The sequence below is a fragment of the Artemia sp. Qi Xiang Cuo genome, chromosome 11 (assembly GCF_049724085.1).
Source record: "Artemia sp. Qi Xiang Cuo chromosome 11, ASM4972408v1, whole genome shotgun sequence".
In the NCBI taxonomy this organism is placed as follows: Eukaryota; Metazoa; Arthropoda; class Branchiopoda; order Anostraca; family Artemiidae; genus Artemia; species Artemia sp. Qi Xiang Cuo.
In genome coordinates, this window is record NC_142804.1 from 25,022,838 (window position 1) to 25,039,254 (window position 16,417).

The 16,417-nt window shown below is 35.6% G+C and overlaps 1 protein-coding gene across 2 annotated transcripts in view; it reads left to right on the plus strand.

The window, feature by feature from the left end:
* Positions 1-13,621, plus strand: part of LOC148946795 (glucose-6-phosphate exchanger SLC37A4-like) — a 237,746-nt gene extending 224,125 nt beyond the window's left edge. For both annotated transcript variants that reach the window (XM_089096608.1, XM_089096609.1), the window contains exons 9-10: positions 4,957-5,095; positions 13,274-13,621. In XM_089096608.1, the coding sequence (XP_088952734.1) occupies positions 4,957-5,095; positions 13,274-13,428 (294 nt within the window). In that variant the 3' untranslated portion in view covers positions 13,429-13,621. The remainder of the gene's footprint in view (positions 1-4,956; positions 5,096-13,273) is intronic.
* Positions 13,622-16,417: the final 2,796 nt, after the last annotated feature.

Below are 16,417 nucleotides of genomic sequence, written 5' to 3' on the forward strand. Positions count from 1 at the left end.
AAGAAGTAATTACATCACTGTTGCTAGCTCCATCATTAATCTCCAATAATGTAAATGCACCACTCATTTTTTTCCTCTACTAATATCCTTGCAAATAAAAACTATTCTCTTTTAATTCAAGTCTCTTACTAATATGAATAGTAAAGAAAACTAAAAAGATACACCGGTTTTTCCGATACGTATTTAACCTAAAAAAAAACTTGTAATGAAACCCATGAAACGAATAGTCAAGTTTAAAAAAAAAAAACCTACTAATCAACTTACAGATGAATGACCACGGATTTAACCTAAAAAAAACAAAAAAACTTGTATATCATGAACTAGAAATCTACGTCAGAAAAACTTGTCCTTAGTAGGACCGGTATTCAATGACTGGCCCGTGGTAAGGCATATTACGCAATCACTGGTGATAGTAATTGATACGTTACTACTAGCAGTTTGTCATGAAAAGTACAATTTATAGACAATGATCGAAGTATTGTTTATGATTTTTTTTTTTTTTTAATATATTTGAATTACTGCAGTGTTATTCAACAGTATTTTGACACAAGTTTTGTCAGTATTATTATTTTTCTTACATAGCTCAAACTGTAAAGAGCGAACAATTATTTTTACTAGGAATTTAGCAGGACACCCATACGTCATATGCGTCACGGGTCGGTTACGTCCTGTCATGTACACGTCGGGATATGTGAAAGATATAAAAAAAAGTTTTTATTGTGAAAAATTGCATATTACTTTAATATAATTACTTTTGACTCTGAAAACGGAACAACTTCCAATTTTCAATCGAATGAGCCCCATCCTAAGTTTTATGACAACCCATTCCATTAGAAGTGACCGACAGAAAAAAAATAATACACAAAGTCAACATTGTTCTTTAAGAAGTGTCCCCGGGCCCTTTGATACGGTCCTTGCCCCATGGTCGGTGGCGGTCTTGTCATCCTTGGAGGCATTTTTGTTTGACCTTTAGATTGTTTTGGAGAAAATGGCCATCGCAAAAAATTGATCGCACATCTTTGGAGGTTACGAGGGGATGGGGCAGGTAGAAAAATGGCAAGCGCGTTGGTCTGGCTGCTCTCCAGACACTATTGACTTTTGAAAAGTGCACTAGAACTGCAAATTTCCAATTGAATGAGTCCTTTCCACAGTATCTAGAACCACCCCTTTCATATGAAGTGGTTCTGGGGAAAAATAATACATTGAAGGCTCATGGCTCTTTATTACTGGCAACATTGGAGCGTATCCTCTTATTTGTGTTCGCTTTGGGTTTCATTTACTCGTTGGTAGTAAGATCTGGTCGTGTTAAGTTTTAATTGTCATGGAACTGTTTTGTTTGAAAAACTTTTTTTTTCGAGAAAAGTTTTTTTTAACTAATATGTTTAATGGCCTCTAAAATGCTCTTGGACAATCTGCTAACTCATCTAGTATAAGTATATTTATATTAGTATAAGTATATTAGTGCTCATTGTCAGTTGGTGTATTATGTAGCATTGGAATTAATGTTAAAGAACATTAATGTCAAAGAACATTAAGCATAAATATTGGTCTAAGACTTTGAAGAATAAAAAATCAAATCAATCAAAATTTTCTTAAATTATACAAAGTTAAATCTGGAAAACACAGGTTTGTAACCATCTGGGCTGATCAAGAGAAAGAAGCCACCTGCTGTTATTGATCTTAAGGAATGTGATTAATTCAATGTTTTATTTTTTTTTTTTTTTTACCAGAGATTCTATTCTACCTTTCACTAATCAACACAAAATCCTTAGAGGAAATCTCTCGAAATTAATGCAGATAGCAGATGGGAGTGGGATTTGTTAGAGATTCGCCGCGGACTGTCATGGATCGGTCAAATTGCTCTTTCTTGGAGCCGTAGGTTCCCATTAAGACCTCTAAAGGCCTGATAGTCGAGCCACCGTCGAAAAATCCTTTATATTGACAACAAGCACTCCATGTATATGCTCAGCAAACTGTCGTGCGGCAGCATTGCCGGCGCAAAACATCTGAAAATACAATTTTCATTGTACTTAAAACAAACTACATTTTAAGTTTTTCCCCTTTTTTAAACTTTATCTCCTGACACGATCAGCTAACAGTTAGTCAAGCAATAATAAGTAATAAACTGTACAAAAACGTGCAGAAATTATTTGAAAAAAACTACGTTTTCTAAAGAGTTAAAGAGGCTGAGTTACAAGGTCGAACCTTAAAACGTACAGGGATTAGGAGGCACAGTTGGGGGGCTACCACCCCCAAACCCCCGCTTTCGCAGCCTTTAAATATAAAAAAAAATTTCTTTAAACTGAAAGTAAGGAGCGACATTAAAACTTAAAACGAACAGAAATTATTCCGTATATGAAAGAGGCTGTGCCCTCCTCAACGCCTCGCTCTTTACGCTAAAGTTTGACTTTCTCACAACTCTTTTTTTAAACAATAAAAACTTTAGCGTAAAGAGCGAGGCGTTGAGGAGGGCACAGCCTCTTTCATATACGGAATAATTTCTGTTCGTTTTAAGTTTTAATGTCGCTCCTTACTTTCAGTTTAAAGAAATTTTTTTTATATTTAAAGGCTGCGAAAGCGGGGGGTTTGGGGTGGTAGCCCCCAACTGTGCCTCCTAATCCCTGTACGTTTTAAGGTTCGACCTTGTAACTCAGCCTCTTTAACTCTTTAGAAAACGTAGTTTTTTTCAAATAATTTCTGCACGTTTTTGTACAGTTTATTACTTATTATTGCTTGACTAACTGTTAGCTGATCGTGTCAGGAGATAAAGTTGGGGGGCTGCCGCCCCCCAAACCCCCGCTCTTGAACATTCTTGTGTTAAGGCTTTTAATTCCTGAATACTCGAATCACGTCGTACAGGGTGCCTCCTAATCCCTGTACGTTTTAAGGTTCGAACTTGTGACTCAGCCTCTTTAACAGCCCCCAACTGTGCCTCCTAATCCCTGTACGTTTTAAGGGTCGACCTTGTAACTCAGCCTCTTTAACTCTTTAGAAAACGTAATTTTTTTCAAATAATTTAAAAAAGAAACTGAGTTTCTTTTCAAAGTATATAAAAAAGTTGCTCTGATGGTGAATCGAACCTGGGTTTTCCTTCTGAAAGTTTGGATTATCAGCCGCTGGACCACACAAACACAATAGTAATAGTTGTTTAGCAAATTGGAGCTATTTTCGACGCAAGCAAATTCCCAAAAATCTTGATATGTGGTTTTTGGAAAACAGGGACGAAGTGATCAGATTGAGCTGAAATTTCGAGGATAAGCTTCCAGCCCCCAGAAAAGCTTGTACTCTAAATTTCCGCCCCATCAGACAACGTTAAAGGGGGGTTGTGGTGGGAAAAATTAACATGGGCTAATATAGGAAAACGAGGTTTTTCGTAAATGTAAATTCGGGGGATAATTTTTTCGGTCTGAAAATATCAAAAGGCCCTAACAGGTCGAATTCTGCTTCGAATGAGTCCTCATTCAACCGGATCCGGTGCCAACTGTGGCCTGTAGGCGTGGCTAAGAAAAAAAAAAGAAATGAATTTTAAGTGGCTATATTTGGTTTTTGAAAACAGGGAAGGAGTGATCGGATAGAGCTAAAATTTTGAGGATAAACTCCCGGGCCCTAGGAAAGCTTAATCTTTAAATTTCAGCCCAATCGGACAACGTTAAAGGGGGGCTGTGGTGGGAGGGTCCAAACTTCCGACCCAGTTTACTCCATGAAGATAAAGTCGGAGGAGGATGAAATTTTGCAAGTTTCTTAGTTTGAGCTTGGGCTACAAAATGCGATTACCGCCGTCTCTCTGCGACCTCTAGGACCTAAAATCGCTTAACATTGTGGTGGGTCGCCTCTTTATAGAGGCATAAGTGTGCCTCCTTGATAATCCAAGATTGTTAGGAGTGAGTACCAGTATATTATATAAACCACCAATCCCCTTTTGTTTATTTCAGTAATCTCGGTTATGATGGTGTTTTTTTTTTTTTTGATATTACGTGAAATAAAAGCACATAGCTCGAAATTAGGATTGTTTTCAGTAAAGTGCAAATTGTATTCTGGTCTTTAGAATGTGAGGGGTGCGCCAGCCCTACTCCTATTAGTATCTCTTCGTTTGGAGTGTGATTCGGTTATTTTATTGAATTTCTGTTCGTTTTTAGGCTTCATTTATTTATTTATTGTGATTTATGATTATTTGACTTCATTTCTCCTCTTCGTTGGTTTATTATAGCGCTTTATTTTTCTTTGAAAAAGTTCTTATATGGACAAAGCTATTCTAACTAATCAGCGTAAAAAAACAATTCTTTTGATGGATTAATTATTATCAAATTCTTTTTTTTAGAATTTCGGTTACTAATGGACTCAGTCGCTCCTTTGATTACAAACTATTACCACGAACTATTTAATGACCTGGGCTACAGTCAGAACTTTGACTTGGAGAGAGAGGGGGAGGGGAGACAGGGAGAGAGATAGAGAAAGAGGGAAATAGATAGATAAAATGAGAGAAAGAGATAGATATAGACATAGAGAGAGAAGAGAGAGAGAGAGAGAGAGAGAGAGAGAGAGAGAATGGAAAATATTGATGTTAATAGATTGCGCTTGTTATTTGGCTCAGTTACGATTGTTCAGATAATCTAATCTTATTTCTTTCTTTTCTCAAAGGGAATAAACTGAAGTACCTTTCAAGGATTGTAACTTACGTGAAGTCAATTAATCTTTTCAAGCCAAGAGGAGTTATCAAAGTTCAGACTACACCTTGAAATTCTCCTAGAGGAATTTATTGATTGAAAAACATTTATTTCATAATAACGTCTAATCCCCTAGAAACAGAATTGTTCGCGTCAACAACTGATTATTTATGTTTTGTATGCTAAATTGATTGGATTAAAGACTTTATAAGCTTAAAAATTTACACAAATAAGAAAGCACTTTGAAATAAATGTAAGTTTGTTTAATTAATTTTGTTTTTTTTTGTGACAGATATTTGTAACAGTTGTTGGTATAGTACTTGGAGGATGTCTCTACGGTCCAATTGCAATTTTTGGAATTTTAGCTGCGGAATCTTACCCTGCCGTGGTGAGTGGCACCGCCCATGCCTATGTTGCTCTATCTGCCAATAGTAAGTATGATTTCTTATAAATATATAAATATTTTTTTACTCGTCTAACGTTAAGTTTAGACGTTAAGCATCTTATGCCCCAGAAATAAATTTTTCGAATATGATATTGGTATTAACACAAGTTATTAGCCCATTTTTCTAAAAGGGTTATTATCCCCCTTTTCCTGGAATCGTGATAATAGAGCATATTTATTGACAGTTCTGAAGCTAAAGGGGTTTCATTTATTTATTTCAGGAGCTACATCTTGAATTGCAATTACCATAAGACTTTTCCAGCGTCTATTCACTTATTGCCTTTAATGGACTATAGATTACGTTTTTTTTTCAAAATAATAATAACAAGCCTAACAACGTTCTTAATAATCAGAAGTCTCATTCCTTATTACAAGCCTAATACCTAATTACCAACCTATTATATAATTATTTGTAAAAAAACTACGTTTTCTAAAGAGTTAAAGAGGCTGAGTTACAAGGTCGAACCTTAAAACGTACAGGGATTAGGAGGCACAGTCGGGGGGCTGCCGCCCCCAAACCCCCGCTTTCGCAGCCTTTAAATAAAAAAAAGTTTTTTAAACTGAAAGTAAGGAGCGACATTAAATCTTAAAACGAACAGAAATTATTCCGTATATGAAAGAGGCTGTGCCCTCCTCAACGCCTCGCTCTTTACGCTAAAGTTTTTATTGTTTAAAAAAAGAGTTGTGAGAAAGTCAAACTTTAGCGTAAAGAGCGAGGCGTTGAGGAGGGCACAGCCTCTTTCATATACGGAATAATTTCTGTTCGTTTTAAGATTTAATGTCGCTCCTTACTTTCAGTTTAAAAAACTTTTTTATTTAAAGGCTGCGAAAGCGGGGGTTTGGGGCGGCAGCCCCCAACTGTGCCTCCTAATCCCTGTACGTTTTAAGGTTCGACCTTGTAACTCAGCCTCTTTAACTCTTTAGAAAACGTAGTTTTTTTCAAATAATTTCTGCACGTTTTTGTACAGTTTATTACTTATTATTGCTCCTTGTAACTCAGCCTCTTTAAGTCTTTAGAAAACGTAATTTTTTTCAAATAATTTAAAAAACAAACTGGGTTTCTTTTTAAAGTTTGAATTCAGTATTAAAAAAAATTGCTCTAATTGTGAATCGAACCCGGGTTTTCCGCCTGAGAGTCTGGAGTGTAACCGCTAGACTATACAGACACAAAAGTAATTGTTTTTTAGTATATGGAAGCTATTTTCGACGCAAGCAAATTCCCAAAAACTTGATATTTGGTTTTTGGAAAACAGGGAAGGAGTGACTAAATTGATCTGAAATTTCGAGGATAAGTTCCCAGGCCCCAGGAAACATCATGGTTCAAATTTCAGCCCGATCAGACACCGTTAAAGGAGGGTTGTGGTCGGAAAAATTAACATGGGCTAATATAGGAAAAGAAGGTTTTTCGAAAATGTAAATTCGGTGGATAATTTTTTCGGTGTGAAAATATCAACAGACCCTAACAGGTCAAATTCTGCTTCAAATGAGTCCTCATTCACCCGGAGCTGTTGCCAACTGTGGCTTGTAGGCGTGGCTAAGAAAAAAAAAGAAATGAATTTTACGTGGCTATATTTGGTTTTTTGAAAACAGAAGGAGAGATCGGATTGAGCTGAAATTTTGAGGATAAGCTCCCCGGGCTCTAGGAAAGCTTAACTTCTAAATTTCAGCCCAATCGGACAACGTTAATGGGGGGGCTGTGGTGGGAGGGTCCAAACTTCCGGCCCAGTTTACCCCATGAAGATAAAGTCGGAGGAGGATGAAATTTTGCAAGTTTCTTAGTTTGAGCTTGGGCTACAAAATGCGATTACCGCCGTCTCTCTGCGACCTCTAGGACCTGAAATCGCTTAACATTGTGGTGGGTCGCCTCTTTATAGAGGCACAAGTGTGCCTCTTTGATAATCGCAACGGGAATACTTTTTCAGTCTTGCTGCTCTTTTCATTTAAAAAAAGATGGTGTTCAGAGTTTGTTAACGCTTCTCAAAATCTAGTTGAGAAGCAGATAGGTTTTTTTAGGAAACTTTACGCATTCGTTGTGCTCATGGGCGTACATAGCTTCTTCTCTACGGGGGGGGGCAGTCGATTCTGTGATGAAGGGTGGGGGGCTGAATTTATATTGGCAGTTCACAAAAGCTTAAATTGCCAGCAAGCTCTATCATGCCTATAAAATCTTTATTAATAAGTAATCACCAAAAATCATTAATAATCAATAAGCTTCAGCATTAATCAATCTTCTTGGATTAGAGCTAAATCTTTCCAAGACATTAAATAAAAAAAATAAGTTTTTTTAACTGAAAGTAAGGAGCGACAATAAAACTTAAAACGAACAGAAATTATTCCGTATATGAAAGGGACTGTCCCCTCCTCAATACATCGCTCTTTAGCGCTAAATTTTTTTATTGTTTAAAAAAATTGTGTGACTGATTCAAACTTTAGCGTAAAGAGCGAGGTATTGAGGAGGGGACAGCTCCTTTCATATATGAAATAATTTATGTTCGCTTAATGTTTTAATGTTGCTTCTTACTTTCAGTTAAAAAAACTTGTTTGTTTTATTTAATTTCTGAACGTTTTTGAATTAATGCAGCTTTGATTTTGGCTCACCGTACATGAATAATTAAAACGGAATTTGCATATTAATTTTACTTGTTTGGCTAAATGGCTTTCTCGAAATTTTGTTCTGACGTAACTTACGAATTAACTTACGTAACGAACTTCTATATTCGTATGTTTTGTTACGTATATTAGCGAGTTTGCGCCCTAGTCGATACCTTGCTCTTTACGCTAAAGTTAGAATTTTGTTCGAATCACAAACCCCTGAATCACAAAGGCCGGTTAATTGAAATAGATAACTTTTTTGAAACTACTAAAAAAAACTTTAGCGAAAAGGGCGAGGTATTGACTAGTGGGTGAACCCCCCTCTTATACATAATAATTTCTGTTTTTTTTTTTAGTTTTAATGTTGCTCCTTACTTTCAGTTGAAAAAACTAGCTTTTTTTTATTTAATTTCTGATCGTTTTTTAAATAATGCTGGGAAATCCGTCGCCCCCTTCATAGAAATGTCCCTTCCCCCTAGGAAACATCCTCCATGGAAGGATCCTCCCCCGTAACCCCCTCCTCCAACACTCCCTCTCCCCCCCATCAGAAAAAATCCCTCCTGAAACGTCTTTATACTTCCCATTAACCAATACTATATGAAAACAATGGGCAAAGTTCATAACTTCCAGCCCTTCCCCCGGAACTGTGGGGGATTAAGTCATCCTCAAAGACATATTTATTACATTTTCGAATATGCTGAAAAAAAATGGCTATCTCAAAATTTGGATTGGGTGACTTTGGGAAAAAATGAGCGTGGGAGGGCGCCACGTTGCCCTCCAATATTTTTGGTCACTTAAAAAGTGCACTAGAACTTTCAATTTCCGTTCAAATAAGCCGTCTCACGATATCCTAGGACTACTGGGTCCATATGATCACCCCTGGAAAAAAAAAAAAAAAAAAAAAAAAAAAACTAAACACGCATCCGTGATCTTTCTTTTGACAAAAAATACAGAATTCCACATTTTTGCAGATAGGAGCTTGAAACTTCCGCAGTAGGGTTTTCTGATACGCTGAATCCGATGGTGTGATTTTCGTTAAAGTTCTATGACTTTTTGGGGGTGTTTCTTCCTTTTTTCGAAAATAAGGCAAAGCTTCTGAGGCGCAATTGTTTCTTGTTTGATTTTTATTCTGTCATTTCAGCTGTTTATTCCCAGCTTTTTCAACCATCTACCTTTTATCAACTGCTTTTTTAGGCATTTACCCTTTTTCAACTGCTTTTTCAGCCATATCTAGTGTAAATTTGAATTTCTAGGGGGCAGCTGCCCCCCCTTCCATACGCCTATGGCTTTGCTTGTTTTCATTGCTTTTACATTTATTCTATGTCAAAATTAAGATCACTTTATTTAATTTGTTAAATTTTTTTCTCAAATGAAGTAAATACTAAAAACATAAAATATGGCCAAAGAGGAGGGATATCGTTTTGAAGGTTCTTTTTAGCCTTTGAAAAATGGTCTTTGAATCGCACTTGTCTATCTCACTGGAGGTAATTTCCAAATAGTTCCTTTTTAGTTGGCTACATTTTATTTTAGTTCCAGGTATCCTAGTCTTAAAAAGTGTTTTTAATTATGTTGGTCTTTTGCCGAATGCTAAGACCATACTCAGGGGAAATTTTAAGAGTTGTGCTCCTTGGCGTGGGCAAAGCCGCAACAATTACACAAGCACGCAAAGGTTGGAAGGATGCTGACCTAAAGTTGGAAAGTAGCAAACATAAATTCACTATCTCCTCCCCCGTCAACGAGTTTATTAATAAAAATAAAGTCATATATATATATACATTTTACAAAAAAGAACCAAAGATTTTAATTTCCGCGTATGGAGGCTCGGTACAGCGTAAAGAACAAAAGGGAAACAAAAGGGATCTTAAAAAAAAGTCCGAAAATGATAGTTCATACAGGTCTTAATCTCATAACTATTAAGAAAAAAAACTCAAACGGTCAGGCAAAAGATGGCCTCCCCACAATCGAAATAGAATTCCAATACTAGACAGTATCTGACCACGAGATAAACATGTTTGAATTAAAAGATGCTGTGAATATTAATATATAAGTTTTGAAACTTGCAAATCTAAATTCCAAATCTGAAGGTGGAATGTTGCTAGTCTACCCCCCCCCCCTTCCAACCATAAACGAACTTGTTGAGAGAAAAGTCATATAGGTTTTAGCCCCCTCCCCCCTAAAAAAAAAAGTCCAGGATTCACCAAAAATCCAGCTTATAAGCGAACACTAATTTACCCCTCTCCACGATATTTATAATTTACAAACGTAGCTATGATTGTAAAATGACAACAATTTCATAGTCCCACTAATGTTAGCTAGACCTCAACGATTTAAAATTGTAGTTGCTCACTTGTCGAACGTAATCAAATGGAATTAGCTTTAATAACGTCCTCCTGATTGGTTTTAAACTTGAACTTCTTGAACCTTGAGTCCTTCAATAGAGAAAGCATGCGTCTTTAGCGTGCTCGTCCAAGTATATTGTGATGCCTAAATATTTCTAAAATAGTTTTTTCCTTGTGTCTGATAGTGCAAAAGAACTGGCAGGCATATGTGTTTTTTTTTTTTTTCAGAGAAGTCCATGTCGTTTGCCAAATATTGTCTCATATGTTCTTAATTACCTTTGTGTATGTAATTAATATCTTTGTTAGCGATATAGTCGTGAAGTTCAATGAATCGTTGGGGGAAGAAAAACATATAAAATATAAAACGTAGTGGAGAGAGCTGTTTTGGAGATTCCTTATAGATCTCATTAGCGTAATTGGAAAAGCTGCTATCATATTTTCATCGAGTATAAGAATAAAATATGTAATAATAAAAACATTTCTGGTTGTCACCTTGAGATTGAAAACCCCCAAAAATATGTGATAAATTAGAAAGTGTGTACTTAGAGAAAGATAAAAGAGGATTGTCTTCACCCCCTCCCCTCAAACAATTCCTGGTTGTTACTCTCCTCTTGACCTAGTATGCAAACAACCTAGACGAATGATCAGATTAAACTCAGTAGCAGAGACTTTGCACTAGCAAAGATCGACATGCATATCATTAATTATTGTTCTTTCCAACCACTTCCTATTGAAGAGACGTTCTTAGAAAATTAGGGAGGACTGCTTTGATTGGATGTTGAAGTCTCTAATGCCATATATAAAGACAGTTAAATCCCATTTCTGTGTTTTTTGTCCCAGGGGTCTTTGAAGTTCCTAGTGTCATCGAATCAAAATTGTGACGCAGTCATTTCATTTAATATGGCTGAAAGGCCTAAACTTTCACCTTAAGAAGGAAATGACCGAGGGGTGGGGGCCTGAAATCATACAATTAGCAAATGCTCCAAAAATATGTTTTAGTAGGAAACTAGGTATGTTTTGCCTTTTTAAAACCGGAATCGTGTGAGGAATTTAGATCCCAATATTAAACGAGCTAAGATCGAGTTGCGGAGTTTTGATGAAGCAGTTTAATGAAGAGCCAAGGCCAAGCTGATAAATAAGAACAAAAAACCCCAAGTTTTGACTCGATGCAAAGCCTATCTTAGTCCTTATTCGCTGCACAAACAAGCTAGACTCTTACTCGGTTGGAAACGATTTCGAATGCAAAATATATCACCTGTAGGCGGATACGACCCACGTAGCCAATGGTAAGGTCCATTGGCATATTTTTCACAGATGTCGCTAAATTTCAGTAGAAAAGCTGGGTTTTCATCGGAGTCACAAATATCACCCTCCACCCTTCCAAATTTCAACTCTATTCAGCACAGGGCCGTATCCAGGATTTGTTTTCGGAGGGAGTTTTACTCAATTTTTTTTTTGGGGGGGGGGGTACAAAAAAAAACTCAAAAAAGCATACAAAATTTTATGTCCAATTTTGTTACGTTTTTACGAGTCAGAAAAACATTTTGGGGGGGGGGGGTTCAACCCCCTAAATCCCCCTGGATACGGCCTTGATTCAGCCACCAGCTTTTTAGAAGAAAGGTAGGTATATTTTGCGTTATTGAAGACGGAGCTCTGTAGGGATTTTTGATCATAGCCAGCGCAATAGCGCTGCCTAAGTAAGAACGATGTTGGCACAATGTATTTTTTTTCCATACCAGGGCACTTCGTATCGAAGGAGTTGTCGTAAAAACCTCGGAAAGGGCTCATTCGATTGGAAATTGGAGTGGCTATTGCCCTTTTTAATAGTCGAAAGTGATTGGAGGGCAACTAGTTCCCCCACGCCCATCATTCCCGCAAACACACCCAATAAAAATTTTGAGATAGCCATTTTGTTCAGTGTAGTTGATTTCTCGATAGAAAATATATTTTTTGAATTAATCTTACTACAAATACGATGCTGCAGACAGACTAGGCGTACGAACAAGCTAAGTTCTTTTTTGGTACAAAAATGGCGTAAGCCACAGAATTTTGACGAGAATAAATATGATCCTTTTTCTGGAAAATCTTGAAATTTCAAGATCCCTAGAAATTCTTGGAACTTCAGGAAACTTTTCTCTTTCATTTCGTGCTCTCCGTAGGGAGACAATGTTTTAAGTTTTCATCTCTTACCAGTAGCGAGGTGTAAACTGCTGAAGACTATAAAGACGAAAAAGTCATCGAAAGCAGTTGTGTTAATCTCCGACGCAAATATATGTCGTATTCAAGACATTTAAATTTATTATATAATAGCACACCGGAATGAAATTATTTCTATCCATAGGATGCCATGGAGGCAAAAAATGACTTCATTCTGACTGAGTGATATATCCCAGTATATTCTAAAGCTTATTATTCAAGTCTCCTTTTACCAATGAAAAGCATACTATTCGGTGTTCATTCAGAAACTCATTTTGGAGCAAATTTTTAGGGATTGTGAGGGAGGGAGGGTGTCTAAATAGGAAAAACAGAAAAATAACCACAAAACAGAAAACGTATATGAAAATAATGGAAAACATCGAAAATTCCTTCAGATTTGAGGCTGGGTAGGCACATAGGCAAACTTTATGCCTTTGATGTATTTGTCCTTCTTAAATTCTTTACTTAACTATTCTTATGATTCGTCCAAGGCCGTATCCAAGCTTTTTTTTTCGGTGTGGCGGTACAAAAAACTTTAAGTAACGCTTTAAAAATGTATTTTTATGCAATTTTACTACGTTTTTACGAGATGGACAAAGATTTCGGGAATGGGAGGTTTAAACCCCTGAACCTCTCCCCTGGATACGGCCTTGGATTCATTTATCCCTCTTTCCCGGACATTTAATTCTTCCTGTTTCTCTAATAAATCTAGCTTTCTGTGTTTATAGGAGGTTTGACCAAAAAATGAACCAAAAACTGATTGCTTTTCTTTTTTTTTTTTTTTTTTTTTTTTAGCTGTTGCTATTGATTGGTCTTTTTGAATATTTTTATTCTTTTTCCTGGGCTGTTTCTTCTTGTGGGCTTCCTTTTCTTTTTCAAAGCCATGGTTTCCTTGTAAACCAATAAAAAAGTGATAATTTCCGTTGTTTTTTTATGTGTGAATACATTGGCTAAAACTTAATTTTGAATTCTAATCCATAGGAGGCATCTTCTATTTTGCAAGATTATAATAGTTCTAAATGTTTTTTTCTTTTCAGTTGGAGCAATGTTAGCCGGGCTTCCTTTTAGCTACGTTGCTCAGCTTTACGGGTGGTCGACCTCATTTTTTTTCATATGTTTAATGGTTAGTTTCACGGTAGTGATCATGGTTTTATTGAAAGACTTGAAGCCGAAAGTTGAAAAGCAAGAATAAGCTCACTGCCAGTTTCTATAGTTGATATATGATCTTTTCACTTTTATCTGTACTTGAATATTCAATTTTCACGGTGTGAAATTCAGAAAAATAAGTGTGTTTTTATTTCTGCTCCGAAGCGCTAGTTAGTGTTTAATCTTTTTAGAATAAACTTTGTGCAATTATAAATTGTTTCGTAATCAAGCGAATGTTGCAATGGGTAGGGAAGGAAACATTATAAACATAGTAATTATTTTTGGCCCCGAAATGAGATTCCAGGGTCGTATCCAATATTCTTTTTTGGGAGGGAGGGGGGCTTACAAAAAGAACACTAAAAAAATACATAAAAAACTTGTTTATATTCATTTTTGTTACGTTTTTACGAGTCGGACCAACATTTCAGGGGGGAGGTTTAATCCCTCCACTCCCCCCCCCTCTGGATACTGCCATGTCAGATTCACACGAAGTATCACATACCCAAAGATATGGTTAGTCTTCATAAGCAACCATGTTATTATTATAGCTGTTATACCAAAAACACATAATAATCTTGATAGAATGGAAGTTTTTTTCTTTATTATAGTATAACGAATCTCAGGCTTAGCTTTATTTTTATAAGGGTGTTCAGTGTTTTCAGAATCGTAGCGATCTATTTAGCACCAATTGCTATAACAAACCCATTCGTGAAAACTATCCTAATCTGGCAACACTGGATATAGTAGCTTGTACTGCAGTAGCGATGGTTACATTCTACTTTTGATGATTCTATTACGTTCAGTACTGTGAATGATTAAGAAAGTAGAGGTTTTTATATATATATAAAAAAAAAATTACCGAACTTATACCTATATGCTATAACGAACTATATTATAACGAACTTATGCCATATCCTATATACTCACAGTTTCCGTTTGTATAAAGTGTGGGGCTGATTTTAATAAATAACGAATTTCTAAATTGAATTGCTATTCAGCTTTTATTTCCACAAAACAAGACACAATTAAATTAATCTACTATAGTTTGGTCTGTATGCTTTCGAAAAAGACAAATAAGAATAATTCAGTTCATTCCAACTCACTGATATATGATGTACGAAGCGAATCCACTACAATGTATGGTCATCATTCTTTTTTTTCAAGCTAATCCACCATTTGAGTAAACATGCGCCAAATATCACCTTATCTTATTCAGTCTTTCATGTAGATGTAAGTCACTTTAATGATATTCTTTGTATAGATATAATAAAGTTATTTCTATATCTGAATTTGACATATGTAAAAACGAATAGCAATTGAGTAAATACTTAGATAGTTTTCCATATGAAAGTAAATAGAAACAATAAGATTTCCAATGTGCAGAGATTTTTTTTAGTATGGGGGGGGGGGGTCTGCCACCCTCGACCTTTATGCTAAAATTTGGTTTGTTTCTAAATGCTTCAAGAATTTAACACTTGACCGATGCGAAAAAAAAAGTTTAAATTTTAGTTATTCTTCACTCTTTTGGTCCGAAACTGAAAATGCTTATTTAGCTGCTTTGCTTCGAAAGGTAAAATTTTTGTAGAGTTTGAAAGGCATGCAAATTATATAGATAAAATACTTGCACTTCAGTTGTAGCAATTTACAATGAAATATATTTTTTGTTTCATAGATTGATAAGGGCATTTCATTCCAAAAATATTTTGTGTTTCATAAGTTGATAAAGGCATTTCATTCCTATTTGTTGACTGGTGTTCTAAGGGAAATGGATGAAAGTAGGAATTTGAGATTGTACTTACATTTATGGGGATTCGATCTAAAAGTATTCTAGCAGTGATCAGGTGATTAAATCTTCTCTACTTATTGGGCTTGATGAGCTTAATATTTTTGAATTAGATTCGTGCAGAGTGGCCACGACTTGGTGTAAGACCTTGGTGCAAAAACTGTATCAAGGTAAAAATTAGTGAATATTCTCTTATGGCGGTTACCACGTGGTAAGAAGCCGCCCTAAGTAACAAATATTCTGTCTTCCATCCCCATAAAAATAGGCCCATATTGCCATACACATAATATTTGCAAAAGGGCCAAAACATTAAGATTGCCATTGCTTCGCCTTGTCCTGTTGGTAATATAGATCATTTTTGACAAAGGGGCGTAGTCGGTATTTTGCCGTTGTACGTTATTATAAAACTAATATATATTCTGCACGACAACCTAGCTACAACTATTGAGCAAGAAATAAAAATATTTTAAAAACTATGAAGTTGGATTACACACAAAATGCGTGTGTAAGTCGTTCAAGGTTATGCGCAGAGCTGACAAATTTATCCATACTAAATAAATTGCAATTTATTTGGTTTTTTTTTATTTACTTTTGGAGAGCATAAGAACAAATATATATATATATATATATATATATATATATATATATATATATATATATATATATATATATATATATATATATATATATAAAGTGTTTTGGTTTTATTGCCTAACATCTTTGTTCCTAAATTTTTTCATTCTTTTTTGTTCTTTTTCTATGTTTTATTATTTGAACACTTTAAATGGACATCATTATGATTTCTAATCATCATTAAATTTGATTATTTATTAATTCCAAGTATAAGAATTCCCCAGACCTATTTTTTAGGAGAGAGAGAGAGAGAGAGAGAGAGAGAGAGAGAGAGAGAGAGAGAGAGAGAGAGAGAGAGAGAGAGAGAGAGAGAGAGAGAGAGAGAGAGAGAGAGAGAGAGAGAGAGAGAGAGAGAGAGAGAGAGAGAGAAAGAGAGAGAGAGAGAGAGAGAGAAAGAATTTCTGATAAGCATCTTCATAATTTGATATAAACAGGTGGATATTAAAAGCAGCGTTTGATCGCAAAGCAGCGTTTGATCGCACTTTCAGAGGCTTCCTTATTTTTTATTTTGTTTTTTCTTAAATACTTCTGTTCTTTCTTCAAAAGTTTGTTTGAATGTTACTTGATAATGAACACCAAGATAAAGAATAATAATTTATTTACAATATAACATCTGTAT